The sequence below is a fragment of the Sceloporus occidentalis genome, unplaced genomic scaffold, assembly GCF_023333645.1.
Source record: "Sceloporus occidentalis isolate IW3139 unplaced genomic scaffold, rSceOcc1.0.p SCAF_1, whole genome shotgun sequence".
Lineage (NCBI taxonomy): Eukaryota > Metazoa > Chordata > Lepidosauria > Squamata > Phrynosomatidae > Sceloporus > Sceloporus occidentalis.
In genome coordinates this window covers 132755592-132780351 of record NW_028316981.1, presented here as the reverse complement: position 1 = coordinate 132780351, position 24760 = coordinate 132755592, and the positions used below count along the sequence as shown (strand labels likewise).

Here is a 24760-nt window from a genome sequence, read left to right as displayed (position 1 = left end):
GTAGCATAAAGTTTCAGAGACTTGGTCCACTTCCTCAGATGCCAAGATCAAGAATAGGTCTATGAAAGCTTATGCTACAACATATTTCACTCAATTAATCTCAACAATGCTACAAGAGCCCTTTGCATACTGATATTCAAGTCTATAACACAGCTATGTCTCTGAATTCTGCATCAAAATTTATTAAACATACTTTCTGGTATAATGGTTAGAGGGGTGAACTGGGAGTTAAGTGGTTTGGGTTCTTTGCTGTTGTTAAACTGCCATGAAATCGACTTTGACTAATGGCAACCCTATGAGTGAGAGACCCACAAGTCTCCCTGTCTTCAACAATCCTGCTTAAATCTTGTAAACTCAGAGATGTGGCCTCTTTAATTGTGTCTATCCATCTGTAATGTGGTCTTCCTCTTTTTCTACTGTCTTCCACCTTACCAAGCATTGTCTTTTCTAATGAGTCAAAGTATGAAAGATAATGGTCAAAGTATGAAACATTCAGTGTGAAGTCAAAGGCTTTCATGGCAGGCATCCCTAGTTTTTTGTGGGTTTTTCAGGCTATGCGGCCATGTTCTAGAAGAGTTTATTCCTGACATTGGCCAGCATCTGTGGCTGACATCTTCAGAGAAATCTGAAGATGTTCTCTGAAGATGCCAGCCACAGATGCTGGTGAAATGTCAGAAATAAACTCCTCTAGAACATGACCACATAGCCTGAAAAACTCACAAAAACTATGAAAGATTCAGTTTAGTAATCTTGGCTTTTAAGCAGATTTTAGGCTTTATTTCACCACTAAACTTTTAAACTTACATGGGTGACATTATAAAACAAAAAATGGAACATATAAACATTGCCATACTTGAGACTAGCATCTTAAAGCAGACAGGAATGGGAAATTCTCAGCTTCCCTTAAGCCTGCCTCATTGTTCTCCTCATTAGAAGGACAGGACAGCACAGGGAGAGTGCGCTGGGCCACCACATCATTCTCCTCCTAAGAAGGTTGGCATGGCATGGGAGGAGCATGTGTGGCCTCCCTCAGGGCCCCCTGTCCTTCTCCTAATGAGGAAAAGGAAGAGGACATCACAGCGGGGAGGGCCTGACTAGTTGTTACCCCTCTTCTGGGATGTCACCCGGTGAGGTCTGCAACCACTGCACTGCCCTAGTGATACCACTGAGAAGAAGGACACATTGCATGACCAAGGAGAAGTAAAAAGTTGATGGAAACAATACATTGAAGAACTATATGAAAGAGATGAAAGAGTGACAGATTCATTTAAGGAAGAACCATATGAAGATGAACCTTCAGTTCTAGAAAGTGAAGTTGCACTGAGAGCACTTGGAAGAAAAAAATAAGTAAGAACAGATGGCATACCAACAGAGCTGCTTCAAGCTACAGAGACAGTATGTGCTCTAATCCTAACTAAAATCTGTCAACAAATATGAAAACAAAAAAATGGCCCACAGATTGGAAACACTCGATATACATTGCAATCCCCCAAAAAGGGGACATCAGGGATTGCAATAACCACTGGACCATTGCATTAATGTCCTGTGTAAGCAAAACTATACTCAAAATTCTACAACAAAAACTTTTACTATGTATGGAGCAAGAAATGCCAGATGTCCAAGCTTGGTTAAGGAAAGGTAGAGCCATACAGGATCATATTGCAGACCTACATTGGATAATGGAGCACACCAAAAAAATTCAGAAGAAAATCAGCCTGTGCTTTATAGATTATAGCAAAGCTTTTGATTGTACAGAGCATGAAAAACAATGGATCCTCTTAAAGAAATGGGTGTGCCACAACATTTGATTGTCCTGATGTACTCAGGACAAGAGGCTACTGTTAGGACAAAATATGGAGAAACGGAATGGCTTCCAATTGTCAAGAGGGTCAGGCAAGGCTGCATTTTAACACTCTATTTGTTTAGCTTGTACACTGAACGTATCATACAAAAAGATGGATTAGACATGGAGGAGTGAGTTGAGAATATTGAGGAAGGAACTCAACAATTTAAGATATGTAGATAAGGCCATAATATTAGCAGAAAATGGCAAAGACATGGAATGAGTACCGAAGAAAGTCAAGGAAGAAAGTGCAAAGACACATTTACAGTTGGACATTAAGAAAACAAAAATAATGACTAGAAATAATTTACATAACTTTAAGACAGACAGTGAAAACAATGTGATAGTCAAAGGTTTCTGATACCTTGGGTCAGTCATTAATCTAAATAGAGACTGTAGTCATGATTAGGTCTAGGAAGGTCAGCTATAAAGAACCTGCAGTGTAAAGATATATCATTGATTATCAAAGTCAGGATTATTCATACCATTGTATTTCTCATTTCTCTGTATGGCGCTGAAAACTGGACTGTGAAGAAAGCTGATAGGAAGAAAAAAATTCATTTGATATGTACTGAAGAGGAGTTCTGCAGATACCCTAAACTGCTAAAAAGACAAATTCATGGATTCTATAGCAAATCAAGTCTGAAATTTCTCTAGAAGTCAAGATGACTAAACTGAGGCCACATCTGCACTGCAGAAATAAATGCCATGGCTCACGGCTATGGAATTCTATGAACTGTAGTTTTGTGAGACATTTAACCTTCTCTGTCAGAGAGCTCTGGTGTCATAACAAACAATTCCCAGAATTCTGTAGCACTGAGCTACGGCAGCTAAAGTGGTGTCAAACTAGATTATTTCTGCAGCGCGAATGCAGCCTGAGACTGACGTATTTTGGACGTATCATGAGAAGGCATGACTCACTAGAAAAGACAATAATGCTAGGCAAGGTAGAAGGCAGTAGAAAGAGAGGAAGGCAGCATGCCAGATGGATAGAATCAATCATGGAAGCCATAGTCCTGAATCTGCAAGACCTGAGCGGGGCTGCTGATGACAGGATGACTTGGAGGTCTCTCATTCATGGGGTCATCATCAGTCGACATCAACTTGGCAACAGTTAACAACAAAACCAAGCTGAAGCTCCTGACCTGAAAGTGCTGTTGGACAGTGTGTGGTGGCAGTGGAATAGCATGGTGTGGCTGCTTATATCATAATTGCTGCTGTCAGCATCACTACCGTCACCACCCCTTTTTCTACAAAAAGATTTACCAGTAAGGTGTTTTATAGCCATTAAAACAGATGCAAGTGAAAAACAAAATGTAATATAAATATCCAGAGGGATTCCTGTGTTATGCTTGTTGCAGCAAAAACAAGAAAGACACTTGGGGCAGTTTGAAAACTATTTTATTTGGAATAAGTTTTTGTGCACTCCTACATCTGATGAAATAGGCTTCAAATCATGAAAGTTTATGCCAGACAAAATATATTAAACCTTTAAGAGTCATAAGACTCTTTTTTATCTGCAGTGTAAAAACACAACTCCTCCCTTTGCAGAAATAATAAATCATAAAGATAACTAGTAGGTATAATGCTAGTATTTATAACCAGCTTGTCATATCTTGTAAAATTTGGGGGAGTTTAACCTTGGGTTGGAAAGGATGATATACTCTTCACCTGTCCTGATTTGGTAGGGACAGTCTTGATTAATCCTCTGTCATCCCACTTTTCCAGATATTTTTAAAATGTCCCAGTTTCTCTCTCCTCCCACCACTTCCCCCTTTGACATCAGCTTCCTTCAATTGCTGCAAAGTAACTTCTAGGTATATGCACTCAGCTAACAGAGCAGTGGAAAGGGTAGCAATCTTGTCCCTGCCATTAGTCTCTGGCAAAAGCATATTGCTGCAGCCTCTCCTTAGCTTGCCTGTTCTTCCACATTAATAACTTTTACCATCCTGACTACACAGAGATGTTGCTAAGCCACACGTGTCCCAATTTCTATCTGTGAAATGATGGCGGGTAAGGCATGATAATTTTGAGGCCAGGAAGACCTCACTGGGGGCAGTATTCCATCAGCTGTGGTGGCAGCTGTGTTAGCAGCAGCAGCCACAGTTTCTCCCTTTTTTCAACCCTTTGACCTGAGAAGGTGATCTCTGTGTGATAAGTTCATTCTGGGGCAGTATTAGGATCCTGAGCTAGGTAAGGTTTTATAAATCAAAAACGACACTTGGAACTACAGTGTATGATTGCTGGTAAAAGACCAAGCCACATCTAACAAAGCTTTAAAGATAAGCATGAGGCCAATACTTCCATTAGATAGAATGAGATGGTTGCCTCACCTGGCAAATGTCCAGGACAAGGTGGGGTGAGTAGGGGCAAGGTGTTGTAGCAGAGAACTGTTTTCTCGGTTCCCTCTGAGCTTGCCTGCTCCTCTCCAGTGCAGCAGATGATGCTGTTTTGCCGATCCTCTGTCCCATATTGAAGCAAAGGCTAGAGAATGGGGTTTGAATCCCTGCTTAATCATGGAAACTCACTGGGTGACCTTGGGCAAGTCACACTCTCCCAGCCTCAGAGAGAAGCAAAGTCACACCACCCTCTGAACAAAACTTGCCAAGAAACGCCCGTGATAGGTTCCCCTAAGGGTCACCATAAAGTACATTTTCAAATCTCTGTGTTGAACTAAGATTCAACCACTATTCCAGTTGGTTTCTTCTGTGGCGAGGGGGAGGGAGTGTCTTCTTTATCTCAAGCAGTAAAATGTTGTGGGCTGACCCTGAAGGGAGAGATCTGATGAGGAATCTCCTAAGTGATCTCTGTTTTGTCCATGATGTTTAACCTGCAACTCCACAGAATGCAAATGTTGCCACACCATCTGATGCCTTAACATGTTTGGTTTGCATCCACAAAGGCAATCTTTCTTGAAAGTGGGCTGCTGTCATCCAAGAAATTTTCTTACCTCCCTTATCTACAGGCTATCTGGTTACATCTTGCATGTCTTCACATGAGGATACTGAGCCTCACACTGGACTCTGCATTTCCCACATTTCTAAGGCAAATATAAAAACCTTCATTAGCAATACAGTAAGAAAAGGCAGGCCCTGCTGCCCAAGGGAAACTCCAACTGGGCCAGCATCCTCTTTTCTCCTATAGTCACCTATTTGGTTGCCTGTGAGAAGCCCACCAAGAGTGCACAAGGAGGCTGTAGTCTCCTACTATTGTACCCCACTGGTGTTCAGGGGCATATTGTTCCTGTGATTGGAGAGAGCATGTAGCAATAGTATCAATTAACCACTGACTAGTAGCTTCTGCTAGTCCTATCTTCCACGTGTTTCCATGTGTTTTTTGTCCATGACACAGCTATCTTTTGCCCTTTCAAGCTAAGCTTGTGGCCTCTGTTTCTTGTGGCAGAGTATTCCATAGTATACTTCCATACTTGGTGAGGAGTACTTACTTTTGTACCAGGGATGAGCAGCACTCCAGGTGTTGTTGGACTCCCTCCCAGTAGTCCTAGCCTATAGAGTCACTAGTGACAAATACTGAAAGTTACAGTTGAACAACATCCAGGAGGCCAAACAATTTCCACTTCTGTTTTATACATTCTAAATCTTCCACCATTCACTTTTATAGGAAGATTCTGGGTTTCTGTTGGGGAGCAAGATCTCCCTATCCACTTTCTCTTCACTATGCATCATTTTGTAAGTGTCTACCATGCCCCATCCCCATTGCCTTCATTTGGCATTAAATAGTCCCACATCCTTGAACATCTCACAGATGAAAACTGGAACACTTGTGGCCAAGCAATATCAGATGGCAAGATCAGATGCAGTCAAGATAGCAAAATGTATTGATGAGAAAAGGCAGACAAGCCAGTAAAGGCTGCAGCAGTTTGATTTTGACTGAGCCTAATGGGAAGGATAAGATTATACCCCTTTCTCTTCCCACTATTGAGTTAAATGAGTGCAAACTGCTTTCGAACTTTGAACTCAGTTTACAGCAATTGAACTAAGCTGAGGATAAAACAGGGAGGTGGGAGGAGGAGTGAGAAAGTAGGACATTTTAAAAGCAGTTGGAAAAATGGGACAGAGAGGATGATTTGGGATTGTTCTTGCCAGACTGGGACTGTTGGAGGGTATGTAGTCTAGAGTATACATTCTGATTTTCAAATGAGTCTTTTCCACTTTCTGTCCCATATATGTCCCTAAATAAGCTTGAGACAGATAGGCTCAGCCATCACATGGAAGGGCATTCTGAGGCTGAAACTAAACCTAATATGTCCCACAGTTCAACAGAATAAAAAGAATGAAGGGAGCAGGGGTGGGGTGGGGATGTAGCGGCACCTTTAAGACTAACTTGTTTTTATTTTTGCATGTACTTTTGTGGGTATAAACCCACTTTTTGGTATGCTTACAGGTATAAAGCATATTTATATGTTGTGAAAGTGGGATAGAATATGCATTCAGCCCTCTGTATCTACGGATTCTTTATCCACAGATTCAACAACAACAAAAAACCAAACAGCTTCATTTATATACCGTTTCATACTGAACTAATAGTGTGTAAGTGGTTTACAACTATAAGCTAACCATCCACAGCTTGCAAATATTTTTTAAAAAAAGTTCCAAAAAGTAAACCTTGACTTTGCCATGTTATACAAGAAGTGTTATTTTATTATGCCATTGTATTTAATGGGACTTGAGCATCCACAGATTTTGGTATGTCATGGTGCTTCCTGGATCCAAACCCCAGAGGATACCAAGGGCCCACTTTAATAGGATTCAGAAAGATACAAATCATGTCCCTTGCCCAAAATTTTCAAAGGGCTGGGTGAGCTGGTACAGATCTGTCAGATCTTTACAGCGATCAGTTAGTGCTGATGTGTGAAAGCTACAACAAAAGTCAGCTCCTTGAGCGAAAATTTGTTACAGTAGAAGGACTCTTGTATAGTAATATATATAATGTGACATGAAGCCATTGTCTTTGTTCATACCTCTTTTAAAAGGTAAAGGTAGTCCCTTGACATGAATGTCTAGTCATAACTAACTGTAGGGGACAGTGCTCATCTTCTTTACTAAGCCAAAGAGCCAGCGTTATCTGAAGACAACTCTGGTGGTCATGCGGCCAGCATGACTGCACTGAACACTGTTACCTTCCCACCAAAGTGGTACCTATCTATCTATCTACTTGCATTTACATGCTTTCGAACTGCTGGGTTGTTGGAAGAAGCTGGGACTAGTGACAGCAGTCACCACATCATGTGGTATTCGGGCCTCGAATTGCCAACCTTCCGATCTTACAATTGTCAGAATTGGTGTCTTAACCACTAAGCTACTGCATCCCTCTCATATCTTTGTTAATGGCTTGGAATTCATAAATATAATTAAATTCAGCTGTTTCACTTTCTAGTCTTCCTTTGTAGTTGCCTTGTTTAAGGATTGCAAATTTTAAATCCTGTACAGTATGTCCAAGGACTCATTTCCACTTACAATATAGTCCGATTCCTGATTCGGCTCTGTTCTGCGTTGGTAATCAACTTCAAAAGATCCCCCATTCCCATAGTGCTTTGAAAATATATCAGGCATTTCTCTTCAAACAATGTAAGGAGCAAAACCATTATTTTAGAAGGGATTGCTGTCTGTTTTTTACCTGGTTGAAATTCTGCTCTGCGCATTTAACAACAGGTTCAATAGATCTAACTTTCGCAATTGCTGCATCTCCACTCTGGGAAGTTACATTTACTGGATTTCTCCCCATCACCACCACCAACATCACTACCAGGGAAGGTGTTTACAGTTTGCATCTAGAATTTGCTTTCTTCTGATCAGAATGGGTTTCTCTGATCCTGTCCAATGACTCACACCCATTTTATTTTATTTTATTTTATTGATATCTCAATTGTGTTCCAGATGGCTTGCCATGTAAGTAAACAGACTACTGTACAGTCAATGATATAGTGCACAAATTCTTAAAAGTCATAAATAAAAAACCCTAGTAAAATATTGTGTTATTAAAATATCAATCACTTTCTCATCTTAGTGTCCCAGGCATTTCAGCATTAATTTATAACCCTGACACTTACTGACATTCAACATTCCAGAAGTCAAATTAGGAGGATAATATGGCAAAGCAACTGGGTATTTTGGAAACAATATATACATAACCCTGAGGAGAGCATCCTCCTTCATGTGCATTCTTTCTTTCTGTTTAAGTGCTGCTATATCCATGCTAAGGATGAAGTGCTAATGTGGAGAGAAATGAATAAAGAAAGAAAGAAAGAAAGAAAGAAAGCCCTGTACAATTTCTACCACTTAGCACTTAGCAGACACAAAAATGAATGGGCCTACACACATCCACACATATATTTACAGACATACTTGTGCTGAGTAAGAGAAGTTATAAGGACAGAAACTCTCTGCTCTTGTCTTCTGCTCTTCCATCACCCACATAACCTCACAGGAATACCTTCTTAATGCTATCAATGCCCAGATATCACTTGCCAGGTACTGATAAATTTCATCATAATGTGAACCACTATGTTCTAAGGAAAATTATGTGAAGTGTGCATTAGGCAGAGCTCAATTTTGTGTTTTGTTTTGTTGGAAATGTTGTGGAAAACCCTGAGATGAACACTGTTTTGGGTGGTCATATGCACTGGGACTGGCCAAGCCTGGAAAGAGGACAGAGATCCTCACAATTTACACAGTACATTTCCTGAGTTCTATAGCCATTTCAAAGCCATTTTTTTGTCCATTGTAATTGACCTTGTGTTGCAGATGGGAGACGGAAATTGAAAAGCTTTTAAGTGAGTTAATGATTGAAAGAGAGTGAGCTGGGAAATCCTAACTTCAGCTCAGCTATTAACTCCCTTGAACCCTGGATCCACACTCCCAAATCTGTCAAGTTGGAATACATATTCCTCTTTTATATTTATTTATTTTTAAAAAGAGATTAAACCCAGGGTGGGGTGGTTCACAAAGAAAGTAGTGATTGTAAAACCTTCCTGTTCTCTTTCCCTCTGGAAAATCCCAGTCCTAGCCAAAAGAAAGATCAGTGTGCCAATGTTAATCTGATTATTAATAAGGCTCACATTAAACCAATACTATCTTGCACTTTCTAGTTTGCATTGGTCTTCAAAGAGTCAGATCCACTTCTGGTCCTGAAATGAATGTGTGTGTGTGTGTGTTTCGGTGGCTGCTTTTAACAAGGGCATCAGAACAGCACTGGGCAGAAAGTCACCATCTTTCCATTTGCAGGAAGCATTGTGTTCTTTCCTGAGGCTCAATCAGAACAAAGATGCTTGTTATGGCTTCTGTGCATGCAATACTGCATTGGGGCACACCATTCTTTGGCATTAAGGGCATCAGGTGATGCTGGCTCAGGGATCAATGGCTGCACGTATGCATATACACACACTTGCGTGTTTAAATAGAAAACCATGATAGTTTCATCACAGTAGTCCATTTACTGAGAAGCTTCTGATTAGCCTACAGGAATACCCTGTAGACATCATGAAATGCCAGTCTTAAACAAATTGCACTGGCTGCCAAGTGTATTGAGTTTGCATTGAAGATGCTTCTGATGACATTTAAAGCCCTAAATGGCTTGAGTCCTTGATGCTCACCTCTCCTGAGGCCTACTGGAAGTGGATGCTTCTCATTTTATTGATCAGCATACTGTGAGGAGGTGGGAGAGGACCTTATCAGTTGTGGCACACTAATTGTGGAACGTGAGAGCCAGCATAGTGTAGTGGTTTGAGCAATGAGCTCTAGAGACTAGATTTCAAATCTCCACTCGGCCATGGAAACTCACTGGCTGATCTTGGCCAACTTGTGCGCTCTCTTTGGAGTATATCACACGGAGCTTTTTGGAGATTTTGCAGTTCAGATCCGGGGTGACTGCGAGTCCAACGATGCGGATTCACGTCATAATGTGAATGTGTTATCAGACGAGATTCCTTTCTATGGGTGCTCCTTCCGTGGCACTTCCGCAGTGATTCCAAAGTGACCCCTCATTATGGTGATATTGGAAAAAAAGTGAATTCACAGAATTCGCTTTCAAGCTCACTTCGATTTCACTTCGAATTGGTCTGGTGTGGAAGATCACTCCAATGTCGCCCCCCCCCTTGGCCCCCTGCATCCTGCTCCTTCATCCCCCTCCTCCTCCTTCATGCCACCGCATCCTCTCTGCCACCCTGCCACCCATGCCATCATCCCCTGGCTGTTCCTTCAGTCCAATCCTGGCCCCAGTGACCCCCTGCGACCTATCCCATCATCCCCTGCCTGCTCCTTCATCCCAATCCTGGCCCCAGTGTCCCCCTATGACCTATCTCATCATCCCCTGCCTGCTCCTTCATCCTGATGAAGGATGACAGCTAAGGAGGGGGTGGGGAAGGAGGACAACGTCCAGAGCCCCATTGAGCATGCACAAGGGTGCCGATTTGAATCGTTGAACCCTCCAGTGTGGTAATACAACTCACCATGCTTTGCTTGAATCCACATCACATGGCTTGTCTGGAATCAAACTGACTCCGCTTCCCCCTCAATTTGGAAGGGTAATGGAAAGGCAACCAGATGTGGTAAAACATCACGTTTTAACGTGAATTCGCATTGCTAGACAGGAGTGACCCCAGATCTGGTGTGAAAAAACATCACATTTCACATTGCTAGAACAGGAGTGACTGCGGATCTGAGCTGCAAACCCACCCACCCCCCACATGTGATAAGGCTCTTCCTCTCAGTGGGAGGCAAAGACAAACTCCCCTCTGAACAAATCATGCCAAGAAAACCCTGTGATGGCTTCAATGTAGGGCCACAATAAGTTGGAAAAAATTGAAAGCACACAATAACAATAAAAGAGCTGGCGAATGTCCTCCCCTTGGAGGTCCAGTTAGTGCAAATGCTGATTTCATTTAAGCAACAAGTAAAACATCACTGGCCCTAACTGATTCACTCCAGAAAGTTTATGTACATGGTTTAAAATTGTTCTAACTTTTTTAAAACTCATTAACTGGTTAATTTTTAAAAATAATATTCTTTTAAGTTGTTTTTATCTGGTTATATATTTATTTTACTCATATGCTGCTTTGAGATCTTGTGCCATCAGTCAGGATATAAATGTTTTCAACAATAAACAGAAATAAGTTGTTTTTACCCCTTGCTGGGAGAAAGTAAAGGGTTTCTCTCCACCACCTCCTGCAGTGTGGAGAGATGATCGGTAAGAGGACCTCTAGGAGAGAACCCAATTTAGATCTTCTGCCTTTGCTGGTAGTAGTGACCTGTATGGTTTGTAGGAGAATCCCAAGGAGACAGGCAAAGGTGGGGGGGGGGGGGGCTTTTCTTTGCATCTTGGCTCTGAGATCCTAGTACAGATTTCTCTTCCCTCATTGCTACAGCAACAAGGAAATAGCAATCTGTGTGAAACTGGGAGGAAATCCACCAGGAGAATGGGATAAGAGTTCCTGCTGGCAAGAAGGTTATGTTAAGAGTTTGGTTAGAGTACAGCCTCTTCTTTTGGGTTTCTTAGCAGTTTTCTCAGCTGCCTTGAACCACTGGTTCAACCCAAGCTCTTTTTCACTGCTTGACACAAAAGGTGAGGTGGTGCCCCTCTTCCAGTCCCACATACAGACTAGCAGGTGAATCTCTCTTCAGTGCTGCTGAATGGCCAGTGTCCCTCCACCTGAAGCCAACAGCCATATTTCTCCCTGCATGGGACTCAAGGTGATTTACAAAGGTTAAAAACAAAATTAGTAAAAACTGATATTGAAAAAGCTAAATAACAGTCCATCATCCCATTAATTTATTGTCCCAACTATAGATCAAAAAGGGGGGAAACTGTCATGTGTGGGCTTGAGATTGTTTTTATAATTATAATTTAGACTGGATGTTTCCATTTAGGACAGACTGGTCACTAACTTAAGGGCTTTGCCTTTTCTTAAAGCGTCTGCATTGGCTCATTTGGTTTAACTACCTGATTTGCTTTACTAATATTTTCCTCTCCCAGAGAGATACTGTACCTTTGACATGGATTGGTTTGTTTGTGTCTGCTCTCCATTTGTGGCACGTATCAACACAGTAAGCATCAGTGGGATGTAGAGGATAGAGCATTGCCTGGAGGTGAACCAGAGCAGAGGTAGAGAGCCTTTGGCCCAGTGTTTGTTGCTGAACTGCATCTCCTATGATGTCTCACTATTCAAGTCATGAGAGCAGAAGTCCAGCAATGTCTTCAGGGCTAAAGCTTCTCTATCCTTGAATAACAGAAATTTCATATAAAAACTTCTTCACAGACGTGAGAGTTTAGGGATGGGCTCATTGCAATTTTGTATCCTAGTTTCACCTCAAAGGATTATTATTATTGTCAATATGAAACAGATAAAGTTCCACATTGGCTGGCCTGAGCTTCATGGCAGCAGTACATCCAAGAGTAGACAATTACATTGAGTCTGGATTGCAGGAAATGCCTTAAAAATAAGAACACTTTGAAAATGGAAGTAGATGCCTGATTTTGAAAAAGAGATTGTGTAAAAAGAAATGTTAAATGTGTAAATGTTAAATGTTAATTAGGATATAGGATCCCTACATCCTTTCACTCTAAATGGTAAATTGCTGCTCCTAGAGGCTTCTGGGAGAATGAAATGGTTATGTGGTGAATGGGCTGGTGAATGAAATCAAAAAGAAAAGCCAGCTCCTCAAGCAGGATGGTCTAAATTATTATGTAAAGTGATTGATGGGCAATCTAAACCTGGGACAATTTGTGGAAGCTCTTCTTGAATTGGGCAGTGGTTAGAGGATACAGCTAGGACTGAGGCAATCCAAGTAAAGTGTCCACTTCAGCCATGTAGTGAAGCTTATTGATCCAGTCCCTTTTCCTCATCTGAACCTACATTGCAGGGTTGTACTGAGGGTAAAATCCAAGAGACAAGAAGGCCTATTCTACACCCTGAACTCCTTGGAGATTTCCCCCCCCCCTTTTTTTTTTTTAAATCAATTCCCTTCTGGTCTCAATTACTCTATGACTTTGGAGCATGCTTTGTTCATTCTAGGCCTGCTTATCTTTTTCTAGCCTCCTGTGATTTTTTTTTCTTTTTCTTTTTTCTATCCATTAAACAGATTATTGTACCCTGAATTTTGATGCCAGCACTGCCAACGAAGAGCTCTTCCTCTTTAAAGAGACCCACTCTGTGCTGAACATGGGGATCTTGCTGGAGAACTACTCAAAACCCAGCCAAGGGTTCAACCACTGGCCACAGCTCTTGTGCACCCGCAGCCTGTGCGAGGGCTGCCATTACTGGGAGGCAGAGATCTCAAACACATGGCTGTGCTTAGGAGTCACCTACAGCTACAGGCATCGGACAGAGAAGTCTTGTATGTTGTACTTGATTGGCAGGAACAGCAATTCATGGTGCTTGGAATGGGACTCAGTGAAGTTCTCTGTCTGGCATAACAATATCCAGACAGTGGTGCAAGGCAACTACTACAAGACCATAGGGGTCTTGCTAGACTACGCTGCTGGCTCATTGACGTTCTATGGCATCACCAATACTATGAATCTCATCTATCGTTTCCTAAGCACATTCACTGAGCCATTATACCCAGCTGCCATGGTAAGCAGTGGGGCATCTGTTACTCTGAAACAACACCCAGAGTAGAGCAAAACCACACAAAAGGAAAAAAACAAAAACAACAAATTGAAATTTCCCAGATTCTTCCTTAAAGGCCAATTGCTGTTGCTGATAAAATTAACTTTTATCTCATGATTACTGAGGTATTTTTTAAAGTCACATGGATACAAGCAGAAACAAACTGTATTCCTAAATATTTCTTTTTGTTACTGACTTTTACTATGGGAAATCTTGGCTTGCTCCACAGGATCACATGGCTATGAGAGAGAGAAGCCTTGCTGGTTCATTTCTGGCTTCCCCTTCTCATTGGGTTTTCAGTTTGTCCTCACCAGATCATCTCTCATTCTTCTTATGTTTTTAAAACTGCATTGTGTGCAGCCAAATCTGCTACATTGCCAGTTCTTATATCAGCATCTCTTTTGTGAAGACACTCAAGTGCTCCTTTTGGAACAAGACAGGTGCTGCACCTCATGCTTGCCTGCAAACCTCTTTGTCTCCTTCTTCCAGTGATGGAGAATCTGCTTCCAGTGATGGAGATCTTGTTGGACTGGAACGCCTATTGGCTTTAGCCAGTATAGCCAACATGAGGTGAGATGGGGGGAACTGCAACCCAACAACTCATAAGGGCTGCAAATTCCCTGTCCCTGCCTTACTGAAACACACCGTCATCACCATCTCTGTAGATAAATCTGGCATTAGATGCACACATATTGAGAATCATTTTAGACCTATCATGTTTCTATAGGGAAAGTCTGCATAAAACCAGTTATTCTGTTAAAATATTCCTTGACTTCCTCCATGCCTAAGAAGGCATTGGCTGGTAGCCTATTAATGTAAATTATCATAAGTCACTTTTTGATTCGTTGTAGAAGTCAGAATTCTGTATTGCCTCTGTGCAATGACCAGAATCAATCTCAAACACATTATAGCTATAGGAGCATCCCCCTCATGTGGAAAGCAGCAAGAATAGAAGAAGCACCTGGCTGCGCCCCTGTGGCCAGGCACAAAATGATGAAGTCTGAACAGATGATTTCATTGCCCTGTGTTTGGTTATAGGGACATAACGTTTCTCCTATTTTCCCTAAATACGACCAATGGCACTAAATATCCACAAAATAGGGCACCTGCAGCTAAAAGTGTGTGTGATGTAGTGGGAGATGTAGTTCTGCAAAGAGAATTTTATGCTGTGGTTCCATTGTCCTCTGCTGCTTCTATGTGATTGTCTCATACTGTAACTGAGAGCTGATCCCAACCGTCTTTTTCATATAGTAAAGCCAATAACACTACTGGACTTTCTGAGTAGATTATGGTGATTTGAACCAGTCTTATGATTGATTCAGAATGACTTTCCATCTCTTTTAATTGTTTCATTCCCTACATTTGCATTTTTTTCAGGATTTAGAGTCACAGTTTGGGTCACAAGTCCACACATTAATTTCATCATATCAAAAATCACCAGGGAAAGTTGTATTCATGTCCACCACATCAGAGTTATACAATATATCATGCTTCCTTTCCAGTTTCTCTGTTCCACCCTATCCAACCATAAACCAAAAATAGAATATAATAATTTTACTGTTTTACCCATACTGTTCTACCCATGTGATCTTCTTTGCATGACCTACAATATTATTATTTACAGAACACCCAATCTGAAAGGGTAATTTACAGCTTTGAAAAGCCTGTCTGTGCCATTTCAGGATATTTAGCAAAGAGGCACAGACCTTTCAAACTAGCCACAGGGTTTTCTGCACACACACACAACTCAGGCCTTGGGTTAGCTAGATTAGGTCACAAGTCATTACAGCATCCTGGCAGCCTCTTTCAAGTTAAGATTTAAGATACTGTGATTGCTAATTATCCCTCGTTGGCAGCACTTACCAGCAATTTGCCGGATGACAGCCCTGGCTGCATCCCAGAGTCTTTGGGGCCATATCCAAAGGCACTCCAGCAGTCATCAACGCTGTCAAGTGGCCTGAAGTTCACAACCTCATTATCAAGGGCATAGTCACCTGGCATTCAAAAGACATTTGTTTGCTTCAGTGTGTGGTCCATAATATACACATGCTGTCTCTGGCTGTTTTCCAAGGGTGGCCAGCAGAGAAAGGGGTGGTGTGCTTGTATTGTTGCTGCTGCTGCTGTTAATATTGCTTATGTGTATTTTTTCATGTACTCCAAGTGCATTATTGGATCTGTAGTCCTGCAAACCTCGGTACAAGAGTTAATGTGGTGTAGTGGTTTGAGTGCTGGACCAGAAGACCAGGGTTCGAATCCCCACTTGGCCATGGAAACTCACTGGATGACCTAGGGCAAGTTACACTCTCTGAGCCTCAGAGGAAGACAAAGGCAAACCCCCTCCTCTGAACTAATTGTGCCAAGAAGTCCCTGTGATCACCTTAGGGTCACCATAATTTGGAAATGACTAGAAGGCACACAACAACAACATTGCCTCACTGCACATTAGTGTTTTACTCCCAGTGAGACATTATTGAGATCAGTGCACAGCCTACATGGATGCAATGAGGAACTGTGTGCACATGACTCACACGTTCATATAGTCACACAGGGGCTATTAAACTATCAGCTTTCTTTTAAAGTGGGGATTGGGGAATATGCAGCCTTTCAGATGTTGTTGCATCATTTGCTACGCTGGTTGAGGCTGCTAATTGCAGTCCAACACCCTCTAAAAGACCAACACATTCTCCATTCTTGCTTTAAAAAATTCTTGACTATCACATCACTCCAAGAGATAAAACAAAAACTGAAATATAGAAAATAAAGGTTAAACATTCCAAATCCAGTCTCACAGTTTCTAAAACTTGACATGTGATTTTTAACTTCCTCTATTACCATTAAAGGCAATTTTATGTCAGCTGCCTTGTTGACATGATCTTGATTGATCAAACATTGACTGAAAATGTGCAGGACCTTTATTCCTGAATAATTTATCCCAGGACATTAGAACTTATTGCATGAGAAAAGAAAGCCAAACAGAGTGGGAGAGAAGCAGCTTTCTCCTTGCCTCTCTGCATGCTGTTGTAGCGCTTCCATTCTCCTTCATGAGGGAGATAGTCATAAAAGCATACCTTTTGCCAAACAGATTTTTCCACGATGACAAAAGACACATTTTTACAACCCGCTCCCTCAAGAAGAGAATGAAAGTGCTTTGCTGGCATGCGGAGAGGCATGGAGAAGGCTGCTACTCTCCTACTCTGTTGCGGCTGTCTTTTCTCATACAGTAAGGCACTCCTTCAGCCATTAACCTAATTTACTATACAGTCAGCACTCCACATTTGTGGGGATTGGGGGTACAGGACCTCTACAAAAGTAGAAAAACCACAAATATTTCTAGCGCCCCTCCTCCCATCAAACCTTAACTCAGGCCTCAAACAGACAGGGCAGCTGTCGGGCTCAGAGGCTGGGCCAAGGCTGTACTGGGACCACCAAATGCAGCCCAAAACCAGCTATGAAAGGAGCTGATTCTTACCACTCCTTTTTGCATCTCATTCAGGTCTGTGGTAGTGGGCGTACTCCGGACCATGATGTCTGGTTGCTGTGGTCACAGGCCAAGAGCAGCCTCTGGCCAGTCCTTCTGCCCCTTATGCTTTGCCCCCAAGTCTGTATTGCTATGGAACCCAAGCAAAGCAGCTCTTCTGTCCTGCCATTATGAAATATGTCAGGCCTTATAGTTTCAGATGCGGCTGGAAAGCAGCCATGACAGGGTGACTAATGCAGAGCAAGTCTGGTGGAAGAGGAAGCAGGAATATTTGGTGTTATTTTATATATTTATAACTGAGTTTTTGAAATTATTTTTCTTTACATTTTTTAGTTGACATGTGTCTTCTGCAATTTTCTGTAATAGGCTTTGTAGTATGACATTGTAGTGGCTTAGAGCCAGTGTGGCATAGTGGTTTGAGTGTTGGACTACAACTCCGGAGAGCAGAGTTCATTTCCTAGCTCAGCCTTGAAACCCACTGGGTGACCTTGGACAAGTCACCTGCTTTTCAACCTCAAGACAAGGCAATGGCAAGCTTCCTCTGAACAAATCCTGCCAAGAAAATCCCATGATAAGCGTTGCCTTAGGATTGCAATAAGTCAGAAATGACTTGAAGGCACACAACAACAACGACGACAACAGCAACAACAAAAAGTCAGAGCCATTCAGATTACAGTTACCTTGCAGCAAATACTCCCTTATCTTTCATCTCTTTCCATAATGTAATGGAATAAGAGATGCTTTGTTACAGTGGTCACAGTTTTGTGTTTGCATTTAGGAGAACTCTATTCAAATCTCCTCTAAGCTAATTGTTGATCTTGAGCCAATCACTTTTATCTTTTTCTGGCCAAGTGACCAGCTCTGTACTTGAAGGGATAATGTTTATATTTTTATTTATATATATATATATATATATATATATATATATATATATATATACATACACACATACACACACACACACACACACACACACACACACACATTAAGAATGCACAGACCTTTGAAAAGTTCAACTTTGGGAGCATCTTCCAGGATCCTGCAACTTTCCAGGAGGCAAAAAACTAACTTTTCTAGGTTCTCAAAAGTTATGCCAAAACCATAAACCCTTTGCTTTAAAAAAGAAAGATATCACATGTGTATAACCTTGCTACCTTTCTTATGAGGTAATAAATTGTAGCCAGAACAACTTGTCTTAAAATGTATGACTTCTTTGTGCAATTTAATCTTTTGTGTCTAAATGTGGTCCTTTAAATCTCAATGAGAAGCTCACTCCAGCTGCTCACCACAGAACCTGAAATGGCACCCTGGATGGTACTAATGTTAGTGTGCAGTACGGTTAAGATTAGGGTTCATTTTCACTCATGTGACTCATCTTTGTGTGTCTTATCCTGGGTAGGATAGGCATCATTGCAACACCCCCATGACCAAACCCCAACAAACTTCCTCTGAGTTGTACCTTCACTACTCTCAGTAGAAACTCCTTTGGGTGAGGCTTAGGACTGGAGCAGTCAGTTTGGAAAAGGTGTGGGTCCCCAGCAGTTAGTATTTTGTTAAATTTTATTTTAATTTAAGGAAAGCAGAGAGGTTCCTTCTTTACATGTAGCCCATATGGCTCTTCTCAGGTTCCATATTGACTTAGGATGCATCTACACTGTAGAAATAGTTCGGTTTGATACCAGTGATGTTGACTTGAGTCATCTGACTCAGACTCAAGTTGGACTCAGGTAATTTCAGTGACTTCACTTGAACTCAACTCTACCATAAATGAAGCACCAACTCAACTCAACTGGAGACTTGCATAGTTTTAGCTAATGATTTGCTGGTCTTGGAAGAGGAAGAGTGTGCTAAAACATTTCCTAGAAGAAAGCAAGACTTGCTCTGCAGGAAGCATTTCTCAGAGGGGAACACAGTTCAGCAAGAGGCATGAGGTAGAAGGATCCTAAAGCTTTTCCTAAGCAGCAGGCAAGGCTCTCCAGAGGTCAGAAAGCATTTCTCACAGTCTGCCGAACAGATCTCAACCTCTGCCTCTAGTTTAGTTTTCCCATTTGTTCTCATATCTCTCCTGCTTCTTCCCCAAATCAAATGAAATAATCACTTTTGCACATGCTTCCAGTCCCCTTGGTGTCACTGAACTACTTCAACAAACTGGATCTCTCCTTTCCACCCCCAATCTCCATCAGAAACACACACACACACACACACACACACACACACAAAACCACCCCCACCTCTTCCTTTTTTTCCCTATTAAAATTGGCTCCCGGACTAGAGGCTCAACTTGAGACTTGACTTGAAAATCTCTTGCAAGGATTTGAGACTCAGCTGAAGACTTGAAGGTAGGTATCACTGTTTGATACCACTTTAAGTGCTGTAGTTCCATCCTATGTAATCTTGGGGTTTGCAGTTTTACAAGGACTTTAACCTTCTTTACCAAATAAAAAAGAAAAGGAAATAATTACTTGCAAGTCTATATAAAATACAAACAATAAGTACAAATATGGTCCAAAACACATTGCAGAAATAATCCAGTCTGAGACCACTTTAACTCCTCAGTGCTAGGGAATCCTGGGAATTGTAGTTTATTGTGGAATCAGAACTCTGACAGAGAAGGCTAAATATGGATGACAGGATTGGGAGCATACTTATCAAATTTGCAGATGACACCAAATTAGGAGGAATAGCTAATACTCCAGAGGACAGGATCAACATTCAAAATGATCTGAATAGACTAGAAAGCTGGGCCAAAGCCAACAAAATGAAATTCAACATGGAGAAATGTAAGGTACTGCACTTAGGGCGGAAAAATAAAATGCACAGATATAGGATGGGGGACACCTGGCTGACTGAAACTACATGTGAAAAGGATCTGGGAGTCCAAGTAGACCACAAGTTGAACATGAGTGAACAGTGCGATGCGGCAGCTAAAAAGGCCAATGCAATTTTAGGCTGCATCAATAAAAGTATAAGTGTCTAGATCAAGAGAAGTAATAGTGCCACTGTATTCTGCTCTGGTCAGCCCACACCTGGAATACTGTGTCCAGTTCTGGGCACCACAATTTTAAAAGGATGTTGAGAAACTGGAGTGTGTCCAAAGGAGGGCGACTAAAATGGTGAAAGGTCTGGAAACCATGCCCTATGAGGAACGACTCAGGGAGCTGGGTATGTTTAGCCTGGAGAAAAGAAGGTTAAGAGGTGATATGATAGCCCTGTTTAAATATTTGAAAGGAAGTCATATTGAGGAGGGAGCTAGCTTGTTTTCTGCTGCTCCAGAGATTAGGACCCAATGGAGCAATGGATGCAAACTGCAGGAAAAGAGATTCCACCTCAACATTAGGAGGAACTTCCTGACAGTAAGGGCTGTTTGACAGTGGAACACACTCCCTCAGAGTGTAGTGGAGTCTCCTTCCTTGGAAGTCTTTAAGCAGAGGTTAGATGGCCATCTGTCGGGATGCTTTGATCTGGATTTCCTGCATGGCAGGGGGTTGGAATGGATGGCCCTTGCGGTCTCTTCCAACTCTATGGCGTTTATCAGATGAGGTTTCTGCAGGGGCTTCTGCACACTGGGCCATTTGGATTGACGTGATAACAGCGACCAGGTATGAAAATAAATTCTTGTTATGTGACCCTTCTGGACTGACGAGGAATCAAATTGAAGGAAGTCATGTGATGCGGATTCAGGGAAAGCGGAGTGAATGCGAATGGTAGTTCCACACCGGTGCAGACCATGGGGGATTCACAGCAAAGCAGGGACCTTTCCCTTTGGTTTTTATTTTTTTAAAATTATTTTTCTCTGGCAATGCAATATTTTTTGCCATGGATAGATCTATATTTAGATGGAATGTGGCTAGCTGCTTGGAATGAATTGCTGCAGTGCAATCCGAAGGAATGTTTAAATCCGAAGGGATGTTGCAATCTGAATGTTAAAAATGTTTCTCTGTCCAATTTGGCATATTGTCAAATTGATACAGTTTTTGCTATTGTCTCTAAGGAAATTGGGGGGGAGCCTAGGGAAAGAAAAAAATGCATCCATTTCTGGCATTCCGAGGTGAGGAATTATTATTGTTGTTATTATTACTATTATTATTACCTGTGTATGAGGCATTCTGGGGTGGCAAGGAGTGGGATACAAGGTACAGAGATGGCACTAGCTTGCATTTTGGGATTGAACATGGGGCCAAGGGCAGACCCAAATGACCACAACACAAGCACACACACCCCAGAGATTTTTAATCTGATGACAGAATCTGCGCATTCTGGCGTCTGGCTCTAAAGGAGGGGGAAGCAGACTTCCAATGCCCAATGGGTGCTGCAAACGTCACCTCCTGGAACTTAAGAGCCTTTATTATTATTGATATTATTATTATTATTAGTGTTATATGCCTGTGCTGCATTTCCCTTTTATTCCCAATTGATTCCATGGGTCTACTTTAGTTGAAACTGACAGGTCACACTCTCTCAGCCTCAGTGACCTTTCAGCAGGAGGAAAGGGGTCAGTTCAGGTCAGGCCAAAGGCAGGGCAGGAACGGAGCTCCTATCAGGCACCTTCCCGCCCCCTCCTTTGTGTGTGTGTGTGTCTGTCTGTCGGTCTGTATGTATGAGTGTGTGTGTATGTGAAATAGATGAGAATGACAGGAGGATAGATGTAGATATAGATGTGGCTGAAATGTGTGTGTGTGTGAGAAAGAGAGAGAGAGAGACAGAAAGGCAGGCAGGCAGGGAGAAAGCACTTGCTGGCCGGCTCCAGTGGGGAAGGAGAGGGAAGAAGGAGAGAGAGAGCCCCGATGGAGCTATGATCGCTCCCCAGCCCTGGCGGAAGCAAATGGGGCAACTTGCAGCAGGGCATCATGGGAGATTTGCAACCCGGGGTTTTTTGCAATAGTGGTCAGGAGAACAAGCAAACTGGGATTCCACACCAGACCAATTCGCAGTGAGATCGTACAGAGCCCCAATGCAATTCCCGTCAATCCCCTTATTTAGCAGATTCACCAAAACGCTCCAAAATGAGGAGCCAGTTCGGAAGTCCTGAGGAAGTCCCGCAGATGAGGCTCCCACTGAAATCAACAAGGTATGGAAATACATTCTAGATAACACGCCATTTCGAATGGCCCAATTCGCTGAAGCCCCAGATCTGGGCTGCAGAAACCCTGTCTGATAAACGCCTATGATTCTATGATTCTATGAAATATCTCACAAAACTACAGTTCCCAGAATTCCCTAGCATTGAGCCATGCAGTTAAAGCAATCTCAAACTGGATTATTTCTGCATTGTATTTTGAACCAATAATTCCTACAAGGGGTGGGATAGTATAAACATATAACTAAAGCTAATTATTTTTTTAAAAAGTAATGTTCCAAGCTCTAGGGCAAGCCTTATTTCTATACAGGTTGAGGCAGCCTGCCTCAGTGACAGGCGTTGTGAGGTCATTAAAAGGCAGCAGATGATCCACTATTTATTTATGATAACATTTTTATTATCTATTCTAACAGGAGAAGGGCACCATTTGGATTTTCTGTCTCAGCCAGGCACCAAAATGTCTAAGGCCATTTCCGTTTCAGTTAATATTCATGAGTGTGGTAGGATTCTGATTGATCCAGGCCTCTTAAGTGCAAGTCAAACTCCTGAACAACAACAGCTCAGAACATTATCTCATTTTCCACAACTACCAAGACTGTAATGTTTGGGTCAAGACAAGTGGAAGTTCTGGAAGAACTGGACGCAGTATTCAAGGAGACGTATGGTCAAATCAGAATAGATGGTGCTGATATTTCCTTTAATCTGGACACTCTACTCCTGTTAGAGCAGCTTAGAATTGCATTGGCTTTTTTGGCTTCTCCATCACACTGAAATCATGTTTAGCTTGTGGTCTGCTAAGACCTCTGGATCCTTTTTACATGTACTGTTTTCTTGATTTTCAGCTTTAAACCTGCCTTTGCACCTTCCTTCCAAGTCTCTGCTATTTTCTGTGAGTTGTATGGTGTCATCTGCATATCTTATATTGCTGATGTTCTTTCTTCCAATTTTCACACATCCTTCCTCCAAATCCAATCCTGTGTATCATATTATATTTTCAGAGTATAAGTTAAACAAATAGAATGATAAAATGCAGTCTTACCGGACCCAATTACCAACTAGAAACCACTCTGTTTCTCCATCTTCTCTTTAAAAATATTAATCTAGTGATAGTGAAGAAGAGACTGTTAAGGATGTTATGATTAAATGGGCAAAAGACTGTGGACATAATATAAATTTGGACCAGTGGGAAAAGGCTTGGAAACAAAATCTAAAATTCACAGCAGCCCAAAATCTAAAAGAAAATTGGTACAAGATGTTCTGTCGACGGCACCTAACTCCTGCAAAATTGGCTAATATCTATAAAAATACTAACAATATCTGCTGGAAGTGTGACCAAGCTATAGGCTCTTATTTTCACTGCTGGCGGTCGTACGGAAAAGCTAAAGAATTTTGGAATAATATTAGTGGGGAAATAAACAAAAATTTAGATATTAAATTGAAAGTTACCCCAGAAGGGATGTTATTAGGTATGTTTGAAGAACATATAGATAAGAAATATGGTAAAATCCTAATGTATATGATTTCTATTGCTAGGATTTTATATGCGAAAAATTGGAGAATGAAGGATATACCCAGTTCAGAGGAGTGGTCTTCATACTTATATGAGATGATCCAGATGGATAAACTTTCCTGTTGGCTAAAAGGAGACTCTTGGGAATCTGTATCTAGAGATTGGAACAATGTGTCTAATTATATTAAGGAAAAGTGGGGTGATACATTGTTATAATGTTATAAGGTTTTTGAGTAACCAATAGATACTGTTTCAGGCTGCTAGATGTATCTCATTTTCCTCATTGTTAATATGTTATAGAGATATAAGCTGTTGGAAATAAGGAATAAGTGAGAACATATACTCCAGATCTCCTTTTTTGGGGGGTATAATAGTAAGAAGTAGATTTTTGTTTTAACTGGCTGGGTTAAGGTAACACTATGGCTATTGCTTTTTTTTCTTTACTCAAACAAAAGAGTTTACTACTTTTTTCTTGGTAAAGACAATCTGGATTCTAGGAAATGTTACTTTACATCTTGAACTAATTGACAGAGAAACAGCAGACAATGAAAATAGAGTAATGAAGTCTCAAAGGTAGAAGAGAAAGGATCTTCTTATAACGCAAAGGTGGTGGAAGTCATTTTTAATGTGTGAGGTGTGTGGCTGGTTGTAGAGGTAAGGGGAATAAGTAAGCTGAGAATGTTAAGATAAAAGTGAAGTATTATGATACGATATGTTATTGGGTGGGACAAGGGGGGGTTAGCATGGGATGGGAGTTTATAAGATGGATATGGAAGATTGTATGTTGTATGCTGTATGTTCTGTCTGTCATTTGTTTTAAACTAATAAAATTATTTTTTTTAAAAAAAATTAATCTGGGTATAGGTTTGCTTCTGCCCACTATGGCCCCATTCCCACTGGGCTATAAAGCGAATCAAGAATTACAGGGATATCGTTCCCATTTGAACTCATGTTCGATCCTTGTTTAAGGAAAATCGTTCCCATTTGAATTCACGTCCAATCCTACTTTGATTGATTTCTCCAGTGAAAACCCAAATCAGTGGTGGATAACCCGGGTTATCCTGACTGCACTTTTCCAGCCGTTATTTTTTTGTAGCTGCTATGTCAGATCAAGGGAAAACTAATGCGAAGGACGGGTGTCCGAATCGGTATTTTAGGAGGGGAGGAACAATGTTCAAGGGGCTGTCCCGGAGGTGTCATCTGCTTTGTTCTCTTTCCTGCATTCC

The 24760-nt window shown here is 41.5% G+C and overlaps 1 protein-coding gene across 2 annotated transcripts in view; it reads left to right on the top strand.

Moving 5' to 3' along the window:
- Positions 1-14735, top strand: part of LOC149322193 (E3 ubiquitin/ISG15 ligase TRIM25-like) — a 40956-nt gene extending 26221 nt beyond the window's left edge. For both annotated transcript variants that reach the window (XM_089536682.1, XM_089536673.1), the window contains one exon: positions 12940-14735. In XM_089536682.1, the coding sequence (XP_089392808.1) occupies positions 12940-13478 (539 nt within the window). In that variant the 3' untranslated portion in view covers positions 13479-14735. The remainder of the gene's footprint in view (positions 1-12939) is intronic.
- The last annotated feature ends 10025 nt before the right edge of the window (positions 14736-24760 follow it).